This window comes from Fukomys damarensis, unplaced genomic scaffold (genome assembly GCF_012274545.1).
Source record: "Fukomys damarensis isolate Sample0158 unplaced genomic scaffold, DMR_v1.0_HiC HiC_scaffold_37, whole genome shotgun sequence".
NCBI classification, from domain to species: Eukaryota; Metazoa; Chordata; class Mammalia; order Rodentia; family Bathyergidae; genus Fukomys; species Fukomys damarensis.
The window spans coordinates 10312226-10336723 of NW_022900949.1; the positions used below are offsets into that span (position 1 = coordinate 10312226).

General features: G+C 55.8%; 1 protein-coding gene across 2 annotated transcripts in view; it reads left to right on the top strand.

Moving 5' to 3' along the window:
* The first annotated feature begins 778 nt into the window (after positions 1 to 778).
* The window catches only part of Tcf3 (transcription factor 3), a 28790-nt gene continuing 5070 nt past the window's right edge, over positions 779 to 24498 (top strand). The window contains exons 1-16 of one of the 2 annotated variants that reach the window (XM_033759441.1): positions 779 to 1456; positions 5876 to 5948; positions 15338 to 15411; positions 15561 to 15639; positions 17580 to 17647; positions 18094 to 18226; positions 18998 to 19047; positions 19951 to 20053; positions 20121 to 20281; positions 20364 to 20496; positions 20685 to 20743; positions 20831 to 20909; positions 21147 to 21220; positions 21647 to 21802; positions 21893 to 22016; positions 24377 to 24498. The exon at positions 24377 to 24498 is cut by the window's right edge and continues 7 nt beyond it. In XM_033759441.1, the coding sequence (XP_033615332.1) occupies positions 1385 to 1456; positions 5876 to 5948; positions 15338 to 15411; positions 15561 to 15639; positions 17580 to 17647; positions 18094 to 18226; positions 18998 to 19047; positions 19951 to 20053; positions 20121 to 20281; positions 20364 to 20496; positions 20685 to 20743; positions 20831 to 20909; positions 21147 to 21220; positions 21647 to 21802; positions 21893 to 22016; positions 24377 to 24498 (1560 nt within the window). In that variant the 5' untranslated portion in view covers positions 779 to 1384. The remainder of the gene's footprint in view (positions 1457 to 5875; positions 5949 to 15337; positions 15412 to 15560; positions 15640 to 17579; positions 17648 to 18093; positions 18227 to 18997; positions 19048 to 19950; positions 20054 to 20120; positions 20282 to 20363; positions 20497 to 20684; positions 20744 to 20830; positions 20910 to 21146; positions 21221 to 21646; positions 21803 to 21892; positions 22017 to 24376) is intronic. The other variant, XM_033759442.1, reaches the window with a different exon arrangement.

Sequence of the window (24498 nt, forward strand, 5' to 3'; positions counted from 1 at the left end):
CAAAGGGCTCCCGGGGCGCACCGGCTGCTGGGGAAGGGGGGAGCCCGATAAAAGACACCCAAGGCTGCGCCCCCAGAGTGGTTTCACACCTGACTCAGGTCTGTTCCTAGCTTCCCCAAAGTTATGATACCCCAGAAATCTCTAACGTCCCCTTCACAAACCCGTTTTAACCCTCCCAACTCAGCCTGAAAATCGGTTTCAGCTACCCCACAAAAAAGTGCAGTTTCGTACAACTGAAAAAAAAAAAGTCAGTTTCACACGCTCTCTGAAAAGGAAAAAAAAGTAGCAGGGCAGGAGGGGGAGTTACACCAGGGCGTCCGTTTCACACCCCGGTGTCTGAGATGGCAAACAGGGGTTTCTACGCTTTTGAAGTTGGGGCTCCCTTGCTCTCGGAACCCCTTCCCCTCCCCCAGCCGCTGCGGTTTCTCGGGCCGCCCCCGCCTGGGGAAGCCTGGGAAAAGTTTTTTGGGAGGGAGGCCTTGCTCCTCGCCCTTTCCTGGGGTGGGCTAATGCTTGGCAGGTGGTTCTCCCCCCATCCCACTCTAGGATGGAGCGCCCCCGCCCCGATCTCGAAGGGAAGCTCTGGACCCCCCACTTCTCCCAGGGGTGGGAGGAGGCGAGGGATGTTTTTCAAAGTTGTATAAAAATTCCCGGATACATTGTGACAATAAAACAACCTTGCTTTTTTTTTTTTTTCTTTTCTGAATTCAGTTGGGTTTTTGGGTGGGCAGAAGGGTGGGATGGGGTGGAGGGAAGCTTTTTCTGGGGAGGGGGGTACAAGCGGGGGCTCTCCCCTCCCAGTTAAGCCCTCCTTCCTGGAAAAGGGCCTTCGCAACTCTTGGATCTGTGGATTTCTTTGGCTTGGGATTTGGGGGTTTGGGCCTTCAGAGTGCTGTGGCAGCTGTTGGAGGGGTCTGCCACATTTCCCTTGGGGCCAGGCCCGAGCCAGCCCTCCCCTGGGGGCCGGTGGCTTATGGGTGGTAGGGACGGAGATTGTGAGCACCCTGCTTCTCTAGTTTAAATGGATCTCAATTCTCTGGTGTTGAGGGAAGTTGACATTTATATTTTCCCGTTGTTCAGGCTCCCTGTGGGCTCTGGGGAGGGGACTCCAGAGAACCCAAAACCTGAGAATCGGGGCGTCTCCATATTCTTCCAGGTCAGGAAAGGACCTGGTTTGGGGAGGCCACAGCCCCAGGGCCCCACTTTTCCCAGACCTTTAGCCTCCCCACTCCTCCTTGTTGGCTGGAGCCAGTTACTCAAATCTCTTTTCTCCTTTCCCTGCCTTTCTGTGTGTGCGTCTGCTCCTGCTTCTCCCTGGGTCTGCCCTCTCACCACGCAGGGCTGTTTCTAGGCCTGGGGGGCCTACCCTGGTTCCTGCCAAAGGATGAGCCAGCCCCAGAGGATGGCGCCAGTGGGCACCGACAAGGAGCTGAGTGACCTCCTGGACTTCAGCATGGTGAGCCCAGCCCCCCTGCACCCCCACCTCAGCCTGTCCCCCACCCGCTTGGCCCTCCCCTTCCCTCCACAGTTCTCTGCAGGTTCTTTTCTTTTTAATTTTTGGTACTGGGGATCAAACCCAGGGCTATCACATTCAGTTGTATTCCTTGTCCTTTTTTATTTTGAGACAGGGTTGGGAATCTTCCTCAGGGAAATTTGGAACCTTCCTGCCTCAGCCTCCCAGAGTGATAGGATGATGGGGACGTACCACCACACCCAGATCTTTTACTCTTTTTCCTTTTTTCTTCACATTTTGCAGTGTGTGCATTCTAGGAAAGTGTTCGCCACTGTGCTACACCTCTAGCCTGATGAACAAGTTTTTTTGTTTGTTTTGGGTTTTTGTTGTTGTTTTTTGTTTTGTTCTGTTTTTTGAGACAGGGTCTCACTATGTAGTTGAGTCTGACCTGGAACTCACTGTGTAGCCCAGGATGGTCTCGAACTCACAGCGATCCTCCTCCCTCAGCCTCCCAGAGTGCTGGGTGCTGGGACTACAAGCACGTACCACCAGTGCTGGCTTTGCTCATCCTGTTAGTATAAGCTGATATGTAAAATGGTCTCGAACTCACAGCGATCCTCCTCCCTCAGCCTCCCAGAGTGCTGGGATTATAGTCATGCGCCACCACGCCCGGCTAGATGAACATGTTTTTAAGGGAAAAGTGGTGTCTGCCAAAAGCATCTCATGGGGGTATCAAGTCCTTAGCTTTTGGAATTGGAGGTCTTGGGGTGGGAGTGGGGGAGCCTGGGTATTTCCATGGCAGTGTGTGAAACACCAGAGTTTTGTTTAGCCACAGAATGGGTATAGCCTGTGACTCTACAGATGGGCATACTGAGGTCCAAAGAGAGGAGAGACTGCCTCCAACTTGTCTGTGGGGGCTGGGCCTAGAGAGTGCTCTGCCCTGAGGCCCTGGTTGGCTGCGTGCGTGGACAGTGGCCTTGGGACTCTGGTCTGGAGAATGAGTGCAGTCAGGGTCCTCGGCTCCTTTGCAGGTGGAAAGAGGCTGGGGGAGGTCCCTGGTGCATGCTGACCCTCACCAAGGCTCCCCACCCCTGTAGAGAGGACGTAGAACTGAAAAGGATAGTCCCATCTGTCGCACACAATGGCTGCATGGACTGCGTTACCAGGAGCTTATGCAAGTGAGGGGGCTCTGGAATAGGGGTACAATCCCGGGGGCATTGGGCTGCCCTGTCCCTGGATAGCCAGTTTCCAGCCATGGACGTGTACGCTCTGCATGCCAGCTCCTGGGGTCACACCGCTCCAGTGAGCCTAGTGAGGCTGAGAAACTGGAGCTCCGGTGGGGAAGTAGGGGTGTTGTACGTTTCCAGGGCCCTCAGTTTACCTGCTTGTACAGTGGGGCTCATTATGGCTGTCGGGGGGGTGGGTAGCATTTCCTCGAAAAACCCAAGAATGGTGGTTTTTCCTTCGACTCGGATGGGGATGATACCTTAGGTCCCTGCATCCTGCATCCTGGATGCACCACTGGGGTCTGAAAGGGCCCAGGGGCACTTCCGGTCTGAAGGGCACCCTCCCCAGTGTGAGGCCCTCAGACCGAAACCCCGCCAGCCATCCTGTGGAAAAACATGGCTTGGCTAGTGCTGAGTGGCTACGTCCGGAAGGGCCACACTGGTATTTTTGAAGCCCTGTATTATTTTTGCCTCCCCGGCTGAGTAATCGGGCACTGGTCGGGTGTTTTTTTGTTAAACTGACAAGTCACAGTCTATTGGACCGGAACAGCGCAGCTTGAGGAGGAGAGTTCAGCCTGCAGCCGCCTCCTCGGGCCCTGGGTTAGAACCAGCAGCTTGCTGTACCAAGGGGAAACTGAGGCCAGCCCTTCCCTGTGCCCCCCTCTCCCGTATTACAGAGAGAGACCTTCCTGGCCAAGTCAGGGACAGAGGCCCTCCCCCCTTCTCGGGTCCCAGCCTGCCTGCCCTTCTGCCCCCTGCCCCAGGGACAGTGGCCTGAGTCACTCCTTGGAATCAGGCATTTTGGGCTGAGACAAGACAGGAGAGGAAGCACTGGTGGCGACCAGGTGCACATGAACCTGGAAGTAGGAAAAGTGGGACTGTCAGAGTCAGCGCAGAGAAGAGCTGGGTGTGGTGTGGTGGCGCACACCTGCAGTCCTAGCGTTTGGGAAGTTGAAGCAGGAGGTTTGCTGTGAGTTTGAGGCCAATCTGGACTACATAGTGAGACCAGGTCTTAAAAAGCAAACAAGCACAGCGCAGAGGAGAAAGCTCGCACCGCTAAGTCTCCTCAGTGTCTTGACCTGGACTTGAGCTTAGTGGTTAAAAGGGAGAGCAGAAACCTGGTGTGGTGGCACATATCTGTCATCCCATCACTCTGGGAGGCTGAAGCAAGAAGCTTCTAAGTTTCAGCCCAACCTGGGCAATTTCAAGACCTTGTCTCAAAAAGATAAAAAAAGCTGAGATGGAGCTCAGTGGGAAGGCCCTGGGTTACATCCCCACTGCTGCCAAATGAAGGGGAGGAGCGGTGTTGGGGACCAGCCGGCACTAGGCTGACAGTGACGTGAGACCCTCTGTGGATCTAGGCAGTCCTATTCCCCCTCCGCTGGCACCTAGCACCCCTGGGCAGGTGGCACATGAGGCCTGTGTGTGGTTTCACAGTGTCCTACACTGCCGGAGCCCTGAGTCCCATTTAGCAGAAGAGGAAACTGAGGCTTTGAGTGTTCAGGGGTGGGGTGCGCTCAGCTGATTGCAGGGCCCATGGGACAGGGTTCAGCCCCCGTCTCCAGCAGGTCAGTGTAGCCTTTGCCACTGTGGAGGATTCACAGAGAAATCTTTCTGAGTCTGGGAGCCTCAGGCCAGCACCTCCCCTAAGGCTGGCCTCTGTCCCCAGTGGGAGAGCTACCCTTCTCAGGGAGCAGGGCCTGGTGAGGCTGGGACAGTTCCCAGTTGAGGTGTGAGCACCATGGGGTCTGCAAGAGAGGACCCCAGAGACAACCTGGCTGCAGCCTGGATGCCCCAGTGTGGGCTCAGTTTCCCTTATCTGGAGAGTGAGGGTGGAGGCATCCCACTCCCTGGGACCCCTGAATCCTGGATGTGGGTGCTGGCCCTATTCTTTCTGGCTAGCCTGAGGAAGGCCTTGGGGACAGTGGGGCTGTTCCTGGCACGGATTCCAGCCCTTGTGGCCCCTGGAGCCCTGAGTAGAGTGAACCTCTCTAACCCATCCCTGGGGCAGGGCAGGGCCAGGTTTGTTTTTTCTGTGACAAAAGGGTTTGTTGATGTTGGGACTTTCCGGTTAATGCTTCTCTAAGCTGTTTAATCTTTAGGGACTTAGCGCCCTGGGGATGGGTGAGCCAGAGGGAGGGGGCAGGTGGCGGGGAACATGCCCACACCCTCGGCCACGATGCGGTGCCTCTCTCCTGGATCTCCAGCCTCCTTTGGACATCCTGGCTCCATCCCTGCCCTGCTGCTCTGGGCCTGTTTCCCCTTCTGACAGCCCGCAGGGGAAGCCTGACCTGTTACCAGCTTCCCTGAACACACAGCCCCTGTGAGGTGGTAGGGCCTGAGCTCCTAGCCACACCTACCTGTTGAATTTAGTGCTTGCTTTCCTACGCTGAGGAGGAGGGAGAACTTTGTGTCACTTTGTATCCACTTCCTAAAGAGCAATACACACTCCAAAGTGGAAAGGGCCAGGAGGAATCTCCAGGTCTTTTTTTCTTTTCCAATACTGGGGATTGAACCTAGGGCCTTCAGGCTGAGCTACATTCCCAGCCCACTTTTATTTTTGAAACAGTCTTGCTGAATTGCCCAGATTGGGCTCAAACTCATGACCTTCCTGCCTCTGCCTCCCACATTTTTTTTTTTTTTGGGGGGTTTTTTGTACTGGGGATGGAACTCAGGACTTTGCGCTTGCCAGGCAGGCGCAACACCACTAAGCTAAATCCCTGGCCCCTTTTTTTGGTTTTTTTTTTGAGACAGGGTCTGGCTATGTAGTACAATCTGATCTTGAACTCACTGTGTAGCCCAGGCTGGCCTCGACGTCAGCAGTAGTCCTGCCTCAGCTTCCTGAGTCTTAGGATTACGGTTGCACCCAGTCATGCCTAATTTCCCATAGGGTCTTCAGGTCATCCTGAACACTGGTTGTGGGTGGGTGGGACGGACACCCAAGCCCTCCTCCGTACTATGGTGGGTATCTGCCTTTTCCTGCCCTGGTCAGAGGCTTCCCTGGCTGCACCTCTTTAGGGAACAGCAGCTTTGAAGTTGGGGCCGTGGCTTGGCTGTGGTGGGCCACACCTGCTCAGACCTTGGTCCCCCATGTGCCTGAGCTCTCCCTGCTTCAGCCCCCCTTGGGCACCAGGACTGTGGCTTTGGGCTCCTGTCGGCCCCCACCCACTTATGCACCTCTTTTCTGTCCCTGCAGATGTTCCCGCTGCCCGTGGCCAATGGAAAGGGTCGGCCCACCTCCCTGGCCGGAGCCCAGTTTGGAAGTTCAGGTAGGACCAAGGGTCCCGAGGAGCCTTGTGGAGGGGCTGCTGGGGCTGGGCTCACACGAAGGAGTGGCTTGGCAGGTGAGCCCACTGATGGCACAGAGTTTCCTTGTTCCGTCTTGGCCAGGGTGGATATCGTCTCCTTGGAAGCCCTGTGATTCCTGTGTTCCCTGAGACTCGACTGCTCCTCCCACCCACAAACTGGGGATTGAACCCAGGGCCTTTGCACTGAGTTACACTTTCCACCCTTTTTATATTTTATTTTAAGACAGGCTCTCAGTTCCCCGGGCTGGGTTTAGGCTTGTGACCCTCCTGCCTCAGCCTCCCAGAGTACTGGGATGACACATGTACATCACCACACCTGGCTTCCCTGGCTGTTTTTGTTGGTGAATGTGTTAGATGCTTGGTATGTGCAGAGCCTGGCCCTTGGATGACCAACTATCCTGTTCCCTGCAATTGAGTGTGCTTCCTGAGGGCTGAGACTTGGAGCCCTAAAACAGGAAGCTTGCCAGGCGGATGCAGCAAGTCGATGACCCCAGCTGCTGACCTGGCAGTGGGCAGGATGGGCAGGGGTGAGGGCAGAGTGTTGGTGATGAGAAGGTGGCAGGGCTTGGTGCTGCCCAGAACAGGTCTCAAGCCACTCTGGGTTGGGGTCTTGGGATGGTTCAGGCGAGGTGTGGGGTCCAGGAAGGTGGGCAGAGGTGGAGGGGAGCCCTGCGGTGCGAGGGGAGGCTGCAGCCTTGCGGGGAGGGGCAGGGGCCTGGCCTGACTGTCCCAGAGTGGTAGAAGCCTTGGAGGGTGGTAGGCAGAGGGTGAGGACAGGTGGGCCGAGGCTTGTTGTCAGTGTCTCCAGCACCTCTGGCCCCTTTGGACCAGAGTATCATCCTGGGGTCTCAGGGCCAGAGCCTCCTCACTGTGTACTTCCTGTTTCTGGGATGGGTTGAGAATTCTGTCTAGACTCCCAGGGGTGACCTGAGGGCTCTGGCAGAAGGATAGGTATCCTGGGGGAGGTGAGGGGTCTTGAGATTGTACCCCCACCAGCGGGCTATGGCCTCACTGGCTTTTCCCTCTGGCTGAGGAAGTGGCTGCGCACTGGCCGGTACTCCCTAGGGCATGGAAATCCCCGAGGCCCCCAGCACCCCGGAAGCCCCCTGGAACCAAGGGGTGATGCTTCCTGCTGGCAGTGGCGGGTCAGCCAGGGGCTCGGGTCTCTGCCCTGCTCCCCTCCTCCCCTTAAGCCCCAGCCTCTGCCCTGTTGGGCCATAGTGTCCTCTCTCCTCTCGGCCTTCCACAAACCCCTAGTGGCCAAAGCCATGGGGTATGGGCCCTGGAGGCACCCCTTGGGGACACTGCTGCCTGGCTCTACCTCTCCCAGACAACTGGTGTGGCGCTGTAAGGGACCCTATGCACTTGTGGGCTGATGTCTGAGGGATCAGGGACCCCCGTCCAGTCCTGCCCTGGAGGAATGTGATATAGTTGGTCCCCAGCCACAAGCCTGTAATCCCAGCACTCAGGAGGCTGAGGCAGGAGGATCACTGTGAGTTCGAGAGCAGCCTGGGCTACATAGTGAGTTCCAGGTCAGTCTCAACTATATAGTGAGACCCTGTCTCAAAAAAAAAACAAAATAAAATCCATAGGTGACAGGGAACTCAGAGCCACCTCTTTCACCACTGGGTCACCTGTCAGGAGGCAGTACTTCTCAAGTTGGGTCTCCTGTCTGCAGAAGGGATGTCAGCCCATTTTCTGGGTCCCTGGGTGAGCAGGGCTGTGTGCTCTGAGCATGGGTATCCTGGTCCCTAGGTGGAGCTCAGGTCCTCTCTGCTGCCTTTGTGGAGCAAGGACCCTGGCGCAGGGATCTGGTGGTGGCTGTTGTCCTTTCGGAGGTCACAGAGCAGATTCTATTTTTCCTGAAGCTTTCCCCTTACTCTCTTGAGCCTGTTGCAGTGTGACTAACCTTTTGTTACAGGGTAACGTCTTACACTGAAGTGTTGTGGAGTCACAGATGTGGCAGAGGGAGATGCCTATTCGTTCCCCAGCTCTATGGTGACATTCCTGTGTTTGCCATGGGCAGGAGTTCCCCAGGCCCTCGGTGTGTGTGCAGGGTTCATGGGGTTAATGGGAGGGCAGAGTCCTGGTGACCTCCACCATCTCACTGCAGCCATCCCATAGTCCTTGGAGCCCCTGAACAGTCGTCTGTCCCTGCCACCTCGATGGACTCCACAGCATGTGGCCCCTGAGATGGGCACCTGCCACTTAGCAAGCTTCCCCAGAGAAATCTTAAGTTGCGGGTTGAACCAGTACTGTGTTCTTTTTCTGTTTGTTTTTAATGAAAATGACTGATGGATTGAGTGTGAGTGTGTGTGGGTGTGTGGTGTGTGCGTGCGCGTGTGTGATTTTGGGAGTTGAACCCAGGGGTGCTATACCACTGAGCTCCATCCCCAGCCCTTTGTATTTTTTATTTTGAGACAGGGTCTCACTTAGTTGCCTAGGCAGGGCTCGAATTTGAGGTCCTCCTGTCTCCACATTTCTTTTGTACCAGGGATCAAACTTGGGTCCTTGCGCTTGCGAGGTAGGTAGCAGAACCACTGAGCTAAATCCCTGGCCCTGCCTCAGCATTTCTTAAGTACTGTGTGTATTGCGCCAATCTTGGGTCATCTGGAAGCACTTGGTAAGTGACACAGGTGTGATTGTCATCCCTGTCATGGTGTAAGCTGACAGTTGGTACCGCTCCCTGTAGGGTCTCCTGCTGCTCTCTACACAGTGCCCTGTGCTAGATGCTTGTTGATTGGCCGGCACTCCTTACATGGAGGCAGCCCCAGCCTTTAGGCATGCACCATCAGAGCAGGTAGAATAAAAAGGAGTGGGGAGAGGGCCAGGGATTTAGCCAAGTAGTACTGCACCTGCCTGGAAAGCACAAGTCCTGAGTTTGATCCCTGGTACCAAAATAACTGAGGGGAAGCATTGAATTTAAGAAGTTAGCCAGCAACACAGTAAGTGCAAAGCAGAGCCTTTCTTCATGGTTTAAAGTGTCTCCGAGTCCTTCCAAGTTACCTGTGAAAATTTTACCTTTTTTTTTTTTCCCTTGGTACCGGGGATCAAATGCAGGACCTTGTGCTTTCAAGGCAGGCGGCGGCACCACTGAGCTAAATCCCTGGCCTGTGAATTTTGTCTTTTAAACCTTTCTCTTGCCGGAGATTTAGCTCAGTGGTGCCAGCACCTGCCTTGCAAATGCAAGGACCTGAGTTCGATCTCCAGTACCCCCTCAAAAAAATCTCTTTTACTACCTCAATTCTACTTGGTTTTATTCACGGTAGCTTTGTGGGTTTTTGTTTTTGTTGTACCCAGGGTCTTTTGCAAGCTAGGCATCTGCTCTACCCCTGAGCTGCACCCCAGCCCTTTTTATTTTGTTTTGCAACAGGGCTGACTGGTCCAGGCTAACCTCAAAGCTGCCTCCCCTGTAGCTGGGATTACAGGTGGGTGGTAGTGCACCCAGCATATCTTGTTTGTGTTTTTGTGTTGTGGTTCTGTGGATGGAGCCCAGGGTCTTGTGGGTGCTAGGCAGTGAGTACTTACTCACTGCTGAACTGCAAACCTCCAGCTTTACAAGACCTGAGCCATGTCGATTTGCAGGTATCACAGTTACCTACAGAGCAGGTTGCTTTTGGGCATTGTGCTATTTTCCATGTTGCCATTTCAGGACCTTTCTCCTTGTCCCCCTGGCCACTTCCAGACTTCGTAGTTTGCCTGACATAGGTAAAGGGCCCCCTTGCTCTCCCTTGCAGCCTCCCCTTCAGACAGTTCCTGTGCCGCGGGAGTGACTATGGGGACCTTCCCTGGGCTACTTGGCTTGTTGACAGCGTCTGCTTGGTCTTTCCTCAAGCTCAGTGTGGGCTGCAGATCGCAGATAGGCTTTTCTGTCTTTATCATGTTCCGGGCTTGTGCCTTGGGCCCTTCTGACACCTGCAGTGAATATCGCCCTGGGTTCTTGTGGCCTCTGGGATCAGACTGTGGGTTTCCTCCTCCACCACGTCCTGTTTCCATGAATGGTTTCTTCCGTGTGCAACTGCCTTGAATTTGGAATATTCCTGAAACAGCCTGTCTCCTGCATGTGGAGGCAGCGCCCACACTTGCCTCCTGTAGCATTATCTTAAAATGCAAACAAAAGCAAAACTCTAGCGCAGTGTGGTGGTGTGCACCTGTCATACCAACTACTCTGGAGGCTGAGGCAGGAGAATTGCAAGTTCAGGGCCAACCTGAACAACTTAACCAAGACCCTGGTTCAAAGAACAAAACAAATCATTTTAAGGTGGGCATGGTGGCACACGCCTGTAATCCCAGCACTCAGGAGGCTGAGGCAGGAGGATCACTGTGAGTTCAAAGCCACCCTGAACTACATAGTAAGTTCCAGGTCAGTCTCAACTACATAGGGAGACCCTGTCTCCAAAAAAAAAAAAGGCCAGAAATCATTCATTTTAGCCACATTTGAAAATGTAGACACAACTCCTAACCTGTAAAGTCCCTGTTCCCTTCTGAGCCTGTGTCCTGGTCCCTTCCTTCTTATCCTGTCCCTTTGCCCTTGATGCCGCTGCCTCCTGCTTTATCTATTTCATTGATTTTTCTTGCAAGGAATCAGCTTGATTAGGGAATCAATATTTTTCTATTGACTGCCTGCTTTTCCTTTTCTACTTTGATCCTTAGTCCTCCTCCTCTGAAGGTTTTTCTCCACCCCCTACCGAGACTTTCAAATCGAAGACCTTATTTTTTTACTTCTGTTCTTAATTTTGTAACCCAGATGCTGAGGTTTATAAACTTTCATCTGAGTCCTGAGTATCCTGTTTGTTTTAGAAATGCGTTTTCCTCATATGGTAGATTCTTAGGTAATTTAAAATTCTTTTCTCCTTGAATCAAATTTTATTGGAGATTTATGAATTCCATCCTTTAGGTAAAGAATTGGTGTCTTTGTTTTATTTTTTTGAGGTGGGATCTTGCTAAGTTGTCCAGGCTGGCCTTGAACTCTGGATCTTCCTGCCTCAGCCTCCCAAGTGGCTGGCATTGTGGACGTGAGCCAGTCATGGTTTTGAACAGCATGTGGAAACCCCTCTGTTTCTACCTCTTAGAACTTGGGAGGTGATGTTGTTCCTCCCCTCCATCCCACAGGAGCATGGAAAGGCGCTCATGAGCTGTTTGGATCGTTGCTACTTGCTGAACCCCTGTACCTTAGCCCTTCAGCCAGTGTTGCTTCTGTATCCTTGTCAGAGTGACCCCACCCTTCCCTAGAGGTTTATGCTGGTGAAATGGGGGCATAGTAGCATCATGAGGCTCCCAGGAGATGCCAGGCAGTGCCCAGCCTGGCCCTGTCACTCTTGTTACTGGTACAGGATCTCGGGGTGAGGTCCAGGGACCCCGCTTTTCTCCCTGACTCCCATGGGGGTGATTTGATTCTCACCTTGTGTTTCCATTGTTGTTGGGAACAGATGGTGATGTAGAACTAACCTGTAGGTGACGTTCAGCTGGGACAGGATTGTGAGTGTGTGTGTGTGTGTGTGGTGTGAGAAGTCCTGGGGATAGAACCCAGGGCCTTGGCACTGAGCTATATCCCCTGTCCTTTTCATTTTTTATTTGAGAAAAGATCTCACTAAGTAACTGAGTCACCCAGGCTGAGCTTGAACTCCTGCCTTGGCCTCTCAGAGGGCTGGCATGGCAGGCACGTGCCCTGGTGCCTGACTCTAAGCAGTGCACAAGCCCTGGGCTTGGAGACCATGGGATGGAGCCCCGCAGCATCGGGTTGGTTCCCTGTTGTCATCACAGTCGCCCGTCTGACATCAAGGCAGAGGAGGGTTGGGACCTTGTGGCTCTGAGTTCTTGTGTATGGACTTGTTAGACCCCTGTTCTCGAGGCTGGCTCTTATCTCCTGGGGAAGCCCCAGGAGCTAGGATTGCCATTCTGGGGGGTTGGGAAAAGTTGGGGTGCACGCAGCTGTCTCTTTGTTTCTCTGGTGCCTGGTTCTGGTTTGATTTGCAGGGCCTTTCAGTGGTAGACGGGCGTTCACCTTAGCACTGGACTGCCAGCTTTTTGCGTTTTTTGAGACAGGACCTCCTTAGTGTGCCGAGCTGCCCAGGCTGAGCTCAAACCTGTGATCCTCCTGCCTCAGCCTCCCGAGTAGCTGGGAAGTCAGGCATGCGCCACTGCACCCAGCACTGTTCAGGGTTTTAGGAGGCATTATGGTATATCACGGTGGTGATGGTGGTCATAGTTACTGTAATTGTTCCTCCATTTGTGGGCACCAGCATCTGTGGGAACGCCAGTCCCTTGTGTAAAATTCCCTGGTATTGGCATGGGACCTGCCCCGTCATCCCAGGAGGACTCGCCTTACCCCTCACCTGGTGGGCACACTTGCCGAGTTGTTTGAGGAATGACCTCAAGTGCAGAAGTCACTCTCGCGCAGTCTGATGCACTCTTTCTTCTGAAGTTCCCCCGTCCGAGTTTGGTGGACACCACAGACGTGGTGCCTGCGGATGGGGTCCAGCTGTGGTGCTGCACACCTGTCGTCCCAGCTACTTGGGAGGCTGAGGCAGGAAGATTGAGGATCGAAAGACCGAAACCAGCCTGGCTGGGCACTTAGTGATCCTGTGTCTCGGCTCTTTAAAGGGCTGGAAATGGAGCTCGGTAGTGCAGGCAGGGCCAGCTCATGTGTTGGAAGGAAAAGAGAGTAGGGAGAGCAGTTTGGTCTTCTGCTGAGGGCCTTGGGGACCTATGGGGAGGCATCAGGAGGGAAGGCTCAGGGTTTCACTTCAGAAAGTCCTGTCAGGCTGCCTGGGGATGGCTTCCTTAGGTCCCCGGCTGGAGGCCGCTGCAGGGCGCCTGACCCTGGCCTGTAGCTGGCACCAGACCATTTTGAGGTGATACGGGGTGCTGAGAGGAGAGAAGATGGAGCTTGGGGAGAGAGCTTCCCTGCATCTTGCCTATCCCTGCTGCAGCCCTGCCCCTGCCACTGAGGTCTGTTGCTTGGGCACTGTGATCGTCCTCCATGCCAGGGCTGCCTGTTTGCTAACGGGCCAGAAAGTGGTTTTTCATCTGTGTACCCACGGCGTGTCTGTCACTGTGACTCAGTTCCACTGTTGTCTGTGAACACGAGGGCTGTGTGCCAATAAAGCTTTTTTTTGCTTTGTATACTTGTCTCTGCACTGAGCTACATCCCTATCCTTTCTCTGTTTACTTTGAGGAAGGGCCTTGCTAATTTGCTGAGTAGCCCCGGCCAGGTTTGAACCAGCGTTCATCTCCTGCCTTAGCCTCTTGGACTGCTGGGGTGACAGGTGTACCACCATGCCTAGCTTGGTAAAACTTTAGTTACAGAAACGAGCCTGTGGTGCCAGGGATTTAGCTCAGTGGTGCCTCCACCTGCCTCACAAGTGCAAATTTGATCCCCGATACCAAAAAGAAAGAAAACAACCTTTTGGTGCAGGCTTGGTCTGGAGTCTGCCAACTCTGGGTGCTTGGCCCAAAGCAGCATTTACTAAGGGTTTTTACAGCCTACTCCCTCCTTCAGGATGGGAATATTGGCCCTGGGCCAGCCGGGGGTCACATGGGAGGTATCCCTAAGCGGACAGACTGGAGCCTGCAGCTACCTGGGCAGGTGGGCAGCTCTGTCCCCCACCCCTCCAGGTGACGTCAGTAAGGACTAAAGTCCCCAAGGTGAGCCAGGCCTTAGGTCCCCACCCCTGGATGTCTTCCCCACCACTGCTGCCCTCACTTCCCCCAGCATTTAAAAAATCATAAGAAAATGAAACCCGGCTCTGATCGTCTTATTCTATTAACATGTTTTAATTAGTGTATGAGGAAGGATGGTGTTATGAATATTCATAGTGGGTTATTAAAATGCATAATTAATCAGTGGGGATTTTAATATCTGGCTTCTCTAATGAGGGAGGGGCTCCCCATTTTTGTCCTTTCTAGAAGCGAGGAAGACAAGGGCCAGCGGGGGACCCAGGCAGCACCTCATTGCAGCCTGACCCTGGGAGGTGCTGGGGTCGAGGGCTCCCTAGGGCTGGCCCAGGCTGCACCCTTGCCCAAGGGTCCTGGCACCCTCAGAACGCACTGCAGGTGTCCCTGGGGTGGCCAGACCCGAGTACAGAGGCTCTCATGACCTCGTTGTCCAAGGGGCAGTAGTCAGTGGGGAGAGATGGGTTTAAAAGGACACAGGAATCACTCAGCTATTCGGCCTCTGACTCCCCAGGAACCCAAGAGGGGTTCCACGATCTCGGGGTACAGATATCCCAAACTGAGCAATGAATTGACTGGCAGATTCCAGGAGCCCCAGTCCAGTCCCTGCTTTCAGAGGCGACATCCCAGCCCCCACCCATAATCATGCTAGAAATTTTTGATTTGAAGACAAAGTCTAAACGAGACATGAATATTCACTAGGCTTTGAGATTAATATGCATAATTATGCAAATTAGACAGCAATTAAACACCAATTCTCCTGGGAGGATGATTAACAAGAAGGCATCGAGATAGGTTGAGATTTTAAAGAAGTTCTGGTGTGGGCTGGTGGGGAAAGTGGTAGCGGCCCGTGAGGGATCCTGGGGTGCTGCAGTGGGACACAGACACCCCCAGTTTGTGGAGTAGGGTCCCTCTATGACCTGGTTTACTGAGGAGGGAAAACCAGGCACCAAGTGGCCCAGCTGAGGGTCCCGGGGCTTCGCTCTGCTCTGTGGAGAGCTGCTCTCTAGGGCCCCAGAAAGTGAGGCCCCAGTTGTGGGGAGCCAGGCAGCTGCCGTGGGGGACTGCGGGTGCCTAGCTGTTGCCTGTGAGTGGGGAGATAAGGCCCCACCCACGCTGCCCTGCCCCTTGGGACAACCTTGTCCCCACAGGACAGGACACAGCTACCCTGGGGCCTCCGTTTGCTGCTTGTCAGCCACACTGCCTGGTGGGTAGTCCCTGGCTCTACAAGGGTGGCTCTGCATCTCTTTTGGCAACAGTGAGGTTGAGGGGGGATAGAGACACACACACACCTCCTGCTTTCCAGGGAGTAGAATTCATTATTCATTCATTACCCTTTCTTGGAGGCCCTTGTGAGCCTATCTCAAAGGATCAACAGAGTGTGCCTGAAATGCTGCAGCTCTGTGTGGTCAGGGTTAGGCCTGAGTAAGAATCCCAGTATGGTAGTAAGGGCCCTGCTCTGGGTGGACACAGTGGCTGGGACTTTGACAGGTGAATAGGAGTTCACCAGTGAAGATAACTGTAGGGTAAGTTAATTAGTTGCAGGCCTGTAGATACCGTCTGTGATGTCTGGGACTTTGGCTCCTGACTGCTGTTGATACCAGCTGGGTTGGGTGCTGCTGGGTTAGGGCTACACAGGGCTAAAAATGCCCCTCGACTCTCCTTTTGCCCTGCAGGTCTTGAGGACCGGTCTACCTCAGGATCCTGGGGCCCCAGTGACCAGAACAATTCCTCTTTCGACCCCAGCCGGGTGAGGAGCAGGATCCCCTTCCCGGGATGGGAATAGCAGGGGTCGGGAAACCGTGTCCAGGGTCTCTGGGCTCGAGACCCAGGTTTTGTCCTGGGCCTGGTTCTTCCCAAGTTAAAGCCTAGCACCCCTACTCCCTGCCATCTCCCCAGACCTACAGCGAAGGCACCCACTTCAGTGACTCGCACAGTGGCCTCTCGGCACCTGCATTCCTGGGATCCGGGCTTGGAGGTGAGTTGGGCTCGGCTGGCCCTGGGGCACCCCTGTAGGTGAGTGCAGCCCTGCCACTCAGTCCTGCCTGCGTGGTTGTGGGGCTGTGCCTGTGTCTTGGGGTGTGCACTGGTCAGGCACCTGTTGGCCCAGAATAAGTCCCGGTCCTGGGAGGAGTAGCCGTTTGCATATGGGTGCGGCCCCTGGCTGGTCACCATCTCACTGAGTCACACTGTACTTTGATCCACTGCTGAGCCTCAGTTTCTCCTTCGTTCCTCTTGAGCCTTCTTAGTGATCCTCAGCATCGTCACCTCACTAGTCCACCTGCAGAGGCCAGCAGCATCTCACAGATGGGCAAACTGAGGCAGGGCAGGCTGTGCTGGCTCCGTGTTCCAGGAGCCCTCAGGCTGCAGCCTGGGCCTCCATCCCTCGTGCCAAGGACCCCAGGATGTGTGACAGTCAAGGCCCAGGAGTACTGAATGCTGAATGCATTGCTAGGTTCAGCCCATTGGTGCTGCGTGTGGACTGTGTGCCAGTGGGGAAACTAAGGCCCGGGGCAGCCTGAGGCACAGCCCGAGCTCGACCAGCAGTGGTGGCCCAAACAGGAAGCGTTTGGCTCGGAGAGAGGGAGGAGCAGGGGTGACTGAGCACCTGTGGGGGTCTGTGTCCACTTCCCAGCTGGCCACTGTAGCCCAGGGAAGGCTTTGCACCTGGGGCTGTCGCTCCCCTTTAGCTGCCTGTTCCTCCCCGTGCTGGGCAGTGGGAGCCCAGAGCAGGCGGGACCCTGGAGCCACGGGGAGGGCACCCCAGCCTCTGGCAGCTCTAGTCTTGGGGTAGGTACTGGGAAAGCTCGTGCCTCTGGGAAGCACGGCCTCCTGCCTTATCTCCTGTGGGGGCACTGAGGCCAAATCAGGTAGCAAAAGTGAGACTCAGCTGTTTCGGTTATAGGACTATAATTCTTTAAAATAAAGAAATTTAGAGTGTTTTTGAAATAGACTATTGTGTCAGTCTCCTAGAGGGCTGGGCCCAGCTAAGAGGGTTTTGTTCTTAGGTTGAGAATTATTCAAATGAATAGTTCATGAATTCTAGCTCTTCCCTTGTGACAGGGCTTATTTACTGTCCTATTTTTCCTTGAGTTCAATGCCAAGGATTTTTGTTTTTAATTTTGTTTGTTTATTTTTATTTTTTTGAGACGGGGTCTCACTATGTAGTTCAGACTGGTCTTGAACTCACTGTGTAGTCCAGGCTGGTCTAGAGGTTGCAACAATCCTCCTGCCTCAGCCTCCTGAGTGCTGGCATTACAGGTGTGCACCACCATGCCCTGCTTGCCCAGTTTTAGTCGTAAGAACTAAGGAGACTGAAGGCTCGGCTACTGTGTAACCTAAGGAGCCTGCATCAGGTGTGGCTAGGTCCAGGCATCCAGCAATGACAGGTGTCTGTCTGCACAGGGTGTCCCCACAGCTCCAGGCCTTTCCGGCCCCTTCTTGCCCAGTAGTTTGACTCAGCACCTGCAGGGAGTGCTTGGGGCTCAGCATGGGCCACGTGTTGGGTCACAGAGGAACCACTTGCTTGAAAATCGGGCTGCCCCATTGCCCAGGCCCTGGGCTAGGCGTGAGTTTGTGTGATGGGGACCTGGGCGCTGGGCCTGGCGGGCACTGTGTGCACACAGGACAGGCTCCTAAAGTCCTTTCAGCGACCCCTGATCCATCCCTGGGACTGGAAACAGGCTGGGCAAGGGCAGAGGATGTTCAGGATCAGGCACGGCTGAGAGAGAGACCAGAGCAGACAGCACTCCCCCCGCCCAGGTCTGCAGACAGCCTTGTGTCCAGCTGGCCTCAGGGACCTGGCTGTCCCCACTGGGCTCCGGGGTGGACAGGAGGTACCTGGCAGGCAGGGCTCTATGGCACCCACCTTCTGCATTTGCCGAGCATCTGCTCCAGTGACGGCTTCCCTCCCTCCAGGCAAGGGCACTGAGCGGGGCGCGTACCCTGCCTTCGGGAGAGAAGCAGGTGTCGGTGGCTTGACTCAGGTGAGTGCAGTGTGGCTGGCACAGCTCTGCTCCCGTTTCGCTCCTCCCTCGGGACCTCGGAAGGCAGGCAGTGGCACCACTGAGCTAAATCCCCAGCCTTGTTTTTTGTTTTTGTTTTTTGTTGTACCTGAGGATTGGACCCAGGGCCTTTGCTCTGAGCTCCATCCCCAGCCCTTTTTAAATTTTTCTATCATAAGACAGTTTTTCGGTAAGTGCCAAGTTGCCCAAGCCAGACTGGAACTTGCCCATCCTCCTGCCTGAATCTCCTAGAGTGCTGGCCTGGCAGGTGTTGCAGAAGCCAGTTTGCAGGCAGGCTGAAGGATCACCCTCATGCCCTGGGCCACAGTCACCCCAGGCGAACTGGAGGGTCCCTGAGCTTTGCTGTTGGCGGGTTTTATAAACTGACTGGCCAGCCCCGTGCCCCCGTGACCTGTCCTTTCCTTTAGGCTGGCTTCCTGCCAGGAGAGCTGGCCCTGAGCAGCCCTGGGCCGCTGTCACCCTCGGGCGTCAAGGGCAGCTCGGCGTATTATCCCTCCTTCCCCAGCAACCCCCGGCGGAGAGCTGCAGACGGCAGCCTGGGTACGTTGGGTGTATGGGGTGTGGCAGGTGGGATGGGGCTGTGGAGGGCTCACCGTTGTTCTTCCTGGGGCCGAGAAGACGGGACGGCATTGACACCCACATCTGCCTTCAGGTCCTGCTGGTGCCGGGGGGAGGGACAGAGAAGAGCTGATGTGGCCGAGCCTTGTGATCCTGGTGGTCCCGGGTCCCAGGTGTCCTTGGATCCCAGCTGTTTCTCCCGGGAGAGATGCAGGATCCGGTTCCCAGGAGCTGTGTGGCACTGTTGGCCGCAGACACAGGCTCTGGTGCTGGTTCTCCATACCCCTTGCTGAGTTTCCATTGTGGACACCTTCATGTTGGACCCAAGGCCAGGGGCGCTGTCACTCAGCTTCTCCCTCACTGGGGGCGGGTGCTGTGAGCAGTGAGTCCCTGAGAGCACAAGAGGCCCTGGGTGGGCGCCCAGATTGCAGTGTGAGAGAACAAAGCTGCACCAGATCGAGGGTCACGGACTCGCTGCTCTGAGCCAGGTCCTGAGCAGTGGGGAAGGGACCTCTAGTGCCAGTTCAGGGTTACCGGTGTGATGGTGCAGGTGGCTTTGCACGCACAGACCCCATGAACTATAAGGGGTGACCATGGCTGGCCTTGTCCCTGGGCCCCGTGTAGGGAGCCCCTAAGTGGTCAGTAGTTTCGCTGCATGGCAGACGTGCGGTTCCTGGGGAACTGCGCAGGACCGCGCCAGTCATTGGGCAGCGAGGGCAGCCACAGCGACCTTAACTCTTCTTGCTCCCCCAGATTCACAGCCCAAGAAGGGCCGGAAGGTCCCGCCCGGTCTTCCTTCCTCGGTGAGTAGGCCCAGGGGACCCTGTGGGCTGTGCATCTGTGGCCCCAGGCCAGGGGCCTCCCTGTGGCTGGTACAGTATTCCAGAGGGAGCCTGCCTCAGGCCCCACCCTGGCCCTGGCCCTGGCCCTGGCCCAGCGGACTGCAGGGAAACCCACCCTTCACTTAGCCTCAGCCTTCATCTCTTCTGTAGTTGGTTGCAGAGCCACTGTGTGGGGGCTGCAGGGCTCAGCGGGTACGACATCCCAGGGGTACTCCAACACTGCCCCCCACTGCCCCTGGGTCTGAGCGCCTGTCAGAGTGACACCTGGAGGGGTCAAAGGCTGTGACTGGCCTGGGCCGTTTTAGGACTCAAATTGTCATGATTCCTGCCCTCCCTCCACCTCTCCCAGCTTGGGATCCAGACAGCACTGTCCCTTCCGAGTTGGCCCTGACCAAGAATGCCCTTTGACCCACCTTGAGTCAGCCATAGCCAGACATTACTCCAGGGCCCTGCCCTTGAGACCCCCAAATCTATGATCCGGACTTGAAACCAGGGGAGGTTCCCCACAATGGAGGATCCAAGACAGGACAACAAAGGAGAGCTAGGGCATTGGAGCTGGGGCTTTGATGGGTCGATAGGAGTTGGCTGGGCTAAGGAAGAGAAAGGTATTCTGGGAAGAAGCCAGTCTCAGAGGCTTCTGGTGCAAAGCTAGAACTTTGAAGGGAAGGAGACAGGAAGAAGGGGATGGAAACAATAGGAAAGGGACACAAGGCAGCCAGTAGCACCTCTGACTCTGCCACAAGGCTGGGATGTATCCAAAGCTGCGACATCTTACAGGAAAAGGGGTGGGGTAGATGGTCACTTGGTGGTGGGAGCAGGGCTGGCTGTGCCCTCCTGCCTCAGTGTGTCTCTCCTTGCCCGCAGGTGTACCCTCCCAGCTCAGGTGACGACTATGGTAGGGACGCCGCCTATCCCTCTGCCGACAAGACCCCTGGCAGCACCTACCCCGCCCCCTTCTACATGGCAGGTGTGTGGGATTCCCGGGGCTGGGCCCGCTGTGTCCCCCGCCCCACCTCACCATCCCCTCTCCACAGATGGCAGCCTACACCCCTCAGCAGAGCTCTGGAGCCCCCCAGGCCAGCCAGGTTTTGGGCCCATGCTGGGCGGTGCCTCATCCCCCCTGCCCCTGGCGCCTGGTGCTGGCAGTTCTGTGAGCAGTGGTGCATTCAGTGGTCTCCAGCAGCCTGAGCGCATGGTAAGTTGGGTGTGAAGGGGTAGGTGGGGGGGGCCCACCTTCCTAATGATCCCTGCTTCCTGACCAGTCCCTGTCTGCCTAGGGCTACCAGCTGCACGGAGCCGAGGGCAATGGCACCCTCCCAGCCGTGGCCTCCTTCTCCTCGGGGCCTGGAGCTGCTTACGGCAGTGTCCCCAGCCACACGCCTCCCGTGACAGGGGCTGACAGCCTTCTAGGTATGGAGATGCAGCACCCCGGGGCCACTGAGGCACCAGATGTCGGGAGAGGTGGTGGGGCATGCACTGGGCCCCACCCTGCCTGTTGCCCGAGGACCCCGATGTCATGGCCTCCTTGGGTAATCAGGCTGGGGGCGGGGTGCCTCTGCCTGCCACAGAGGCTGGACCTCACCTCTCTCCACCCACAGGCTCACGCGGGACCTCAGCTGGCAGCTCCGGGGACGCCCTTGGGAAGGCCCTGGCCTCGGTGAGGCGGGGGGCCCTGGGAGCCAGGGTGGGCTGTGACCCACTGCACAGGCCCGTCTGACCACCACCCTGTCCTCTCCTCACGCAGATCTACTCCCCAGATCACTCCAGCAGTAACTTCTCACCTAGCCCTTCGACCCCTGCAGGCTCCCCACATGGCCTGGCTGGTGAGTGGGCACCCCAGGGTCCTGTGGTGCTGGCTCCCTGGAGGAAGTGGCCTCTGCTGTCCTCAGGATGTGCTGTTAAAAGTACGCCTAAGTATAGGCAGCTGCGTGGGGTGTATTTGTCATCCTAGCACTCTGGAGGGTCACAAGTCCATACCCAGCCGTTTGCAAAGTCTTCCTCCCTTCTCCTGCACCCCACCCTGGCTCCACACCCCTCCACTCACGCCCCCCTCCTTCCAGGGACGTCGCAGTGGCCCCGAGCAGGAGCCCCCGGTGCCTTATCGCCCAGCTATGATGGGGGACTCCACGGCCTGGTGAGCTTCCTTGCCTGCTGAGAGGCTGGAGGTGGTTGGCTCTGTGTGCTGTTTCTCCTGAGGGTGCCCTTGGGTGGGTCCCCTGTGATAGCAGAGTTGCCATGAGACAGGCGCCCCTTGACAGGATGACTGGAAAAGTGCACGTCTGTGATCCCATCTACTTGGGAGGCTGAGGCAGAAGGATCCCAAGTTTCAAGTTTGAGGCCAGCCTGGGCAAGTTAAGGGTACCCTGTTTTGTTTTGTTTTGTTTTCTGGTACCTGGGTTAGGCAGACAGCAGCACCACTGAGATAAATCCCCAGCCCAAGGATACCCTGTTTTGAAGAAAACTATGTTAGGAATGGTGAAGTGGCCGCATGCTGTGTGTGGAGGGTCCCGGGTGTGTGCATCCTTGGGGCTGGGCTCTCAGTGCCTGTGCTCACCCACAGAACAAGATGGAGGATCACCTGGATGAGGCGATCCACGTGCTCCGCAGCCACGCCGTGGGCACCGCAGGCGACATGCACGGCCTGCTTCCTGGCCACGGTGCTCTGGCCTCCAGCTTCGCTGGCCCCATGCCTCTGGGCGGGCGCCACACCGGCCTGGTGAGCGTCGGGGAGGGCGGGGTCTGGGAGGGCAGCTGGAGGCTGGACTCCTGTCACCTCCTCAAATGTCCACCGCCCACCCACCTGCAGGTCGGAAGCGGCCACTCCGAGGATAGTCTCGCAGGCAGTGCCAACCTCCTGCACAACCACGCAGCCCTCCCCAACCAGCCTGGTACCTTGCCCGACCTTGCTCGGCCACCCGATTCCTATAGTGGTGAGTCCCACGTTGCTAGCCTCGGCTGTCACGGGCCTGCAGGCTTAGAGCTGCAGCTGGGGAAACTGAGGCATGAGGCCACAACAAGGCACTCAGGACCCCCGCAGGGCAGGGCAAGGCTAGCCCCTCCCACAGCGTGGGGTGGGTGGTTGGCTCTGGCTCTCAGGTGAAGTCGAGGTGAGATGAGAGGCTGTGGCTGTTTTCCCTTTGAGGGTGCCAGTGACACGGCAGAGTATCAGGTGTGGGAAGGACAGCAGGTCTGGCACCCACTTCTCAGCAGTTGACTGTCACACGGCCATGCCTGTGTGTTCACTTGCTCTGTGATACGGCTCATTGCACACGGACAGTGGGTGTGGTGCTGTATGCTGGCACTGTCCCAGGCTCCAGGGAATAAAAAGTGTGGAGTAGAAGCTGGGCATAGTGGTGCATGCCTGTCGTCCCTGAACTCTGGGAGACTGAGGCAGGATTGCCAAGTTTGAGCCAGACTGGGCCTTTCAATGACTTAGGCCTTGTGTCAAAGTGAAGGCCTTACTGAAATGGGGGCAGGGAGGATTGCTTCCGATGGTGTCTGGGAAAGAACGGAACATTGAGCAGAGCCTGGGAAGAGGTGATAATAGGCAAGTACCAGGGAAGGAGTCTCAGGCAGAGGGCATGACCTGTGCAAAGGCCCCGGGGCAGGATGGATGCTGGCACATTGGAGGAGTAGTTAAGAGATCCATATGGATGTCTGGAGCAGAAGGGCAAGGGGAGGGAACAGGAGGGTCGTGCAGAGCCATAGAGCCTTGTGGGGTGCAGGAAGGACTCCAGCTTTGGTCCCAAGAGAGATGAAAGCCATGGACGGTTGTGGACAGAGGAGCTGACTCTTGGGTACCCTCCAGCAGCTGTGAGGAGGACGCTATAGCAATTGCTTGGAGATATGCGGCTATCAGGACATGGGAGCTCTTAGCATGGAACGGGTAGAGGTCAGGGGTGCTGCCCAGCACCTCGCAGTGCCCAGGACATCCACAGAGAATGAATAACCCAGCCCCAAGTGTCAGCAGTGCCAGGGGTTCCCCTGGCCTTCGTCCTTCACCATCTGGCCCGTCTTTCCTACTGCTTGTCTGTTGCAGTACCTGGAACCTTGGCTGGTTCCGTGGCTGGCGTTTTGCAGAGGGTATCCGAGAGCCAAATCCAGCGTGGCTGAGAGTCTTCAGGCCACGGGCTTTCTAGTTCTCATCTGGGCTACACCACCTTTGATTGGTTCTCCTGGCCGAGGCCAGCTGACTTGTGCTGTGAGTGCCCACATGTCCCCGGGCCGCCTGTAGGAGCTGCTCTTGCCATAGCAGGTGTGAGGTCGCTGGACCCACGCACCCATCTTCCAGAATGGTGCTAGTGCGTGGTGCTGAGGGAACTCGCAGTCAGCAGTATTTGGAAGTTGCCAAGCTTCTGATTGCAAGCTTTTTGGGTTGGGAACAGTTATTTATTGTGGTCTTCATTTGCATTTCTTCATTTTCTGGATGTGAGGAGGATTTCTGTGTATTCTGCACAGCTCTCACGTGCTGTGTCTGATTTTCTATGACTCTGCTTTACTTTTACTGATAGAACTGGAAGACCAGTCCTTTGTTATTGTTTACAAGAATGGTGAATATCTTTTTTTCTGTGGTCTCCCCCCCCCACCCCCGGTGGTGGTGGTGGTACTGGAACTAAAAATTTAGCCCAAGGAGCACTGAGCTACACGATGGCACATACTTGACATCCCAACATTCTGAGAAGCTGAGGCAGGAAGATCACAAGTTTGAGTCCCGTCTAGGCATCTTACTGAGACTGTCTGAAAATATAAAATAAAAGAAGAGCAGGGGATCGCTTCTCCGCCTTTTGGCTAAGATCAAGTGTAGAAAAGCTGGGAGCTGGGTGTGGTGGTGCATGCTTATAGTCCCAGCAATCGGGAGGCTGAGGCAGGAGGATCAACATGAGTTAAAACCCAACCTAGGCTTCATAGTTCAAGGGCAGCTTGAACTGTATAAGGAGACCCTGTCTCAAGAAAAGTAAACACAGGATTTGGCTCAGTGGTTCCGCCACTTACCTTGCAAGCTTGAAAGGGCTGAGTTCGATCCCCAGTACCAAAATAAGTAAATAAATAAAAAAGATTGGGGATGTAGCTTGGTGCAAAGTCCAGGTTACAATCCCCAGCACCACCACAATAAAAAGGTTGTCAAGTTCTTACTCTGGAACTGGTACCTGTGTGTGGCAAGGTAAGGATTCGGTTCTCGGTTGCTTTTGGATTTTCATTTTTTCTTTCTGCAAAGGCCTGGATGTCCCAGGCGAGCTTGTGGCCACCGGAGCTTCACAGGTCACAGCCCCTGACCTCAGGCCTGTTGCAGGGCTGGGCCGGGCGGGCGCCGCGGTGGGCGCGGGTGAGATCAAGCGGGAGGAGAAGGAGGACGAGGAGAATGCGTCTGCGGCCGACCCGGCGGAGGAGGAGAGGAAGGAGCTGAAGGCCCCG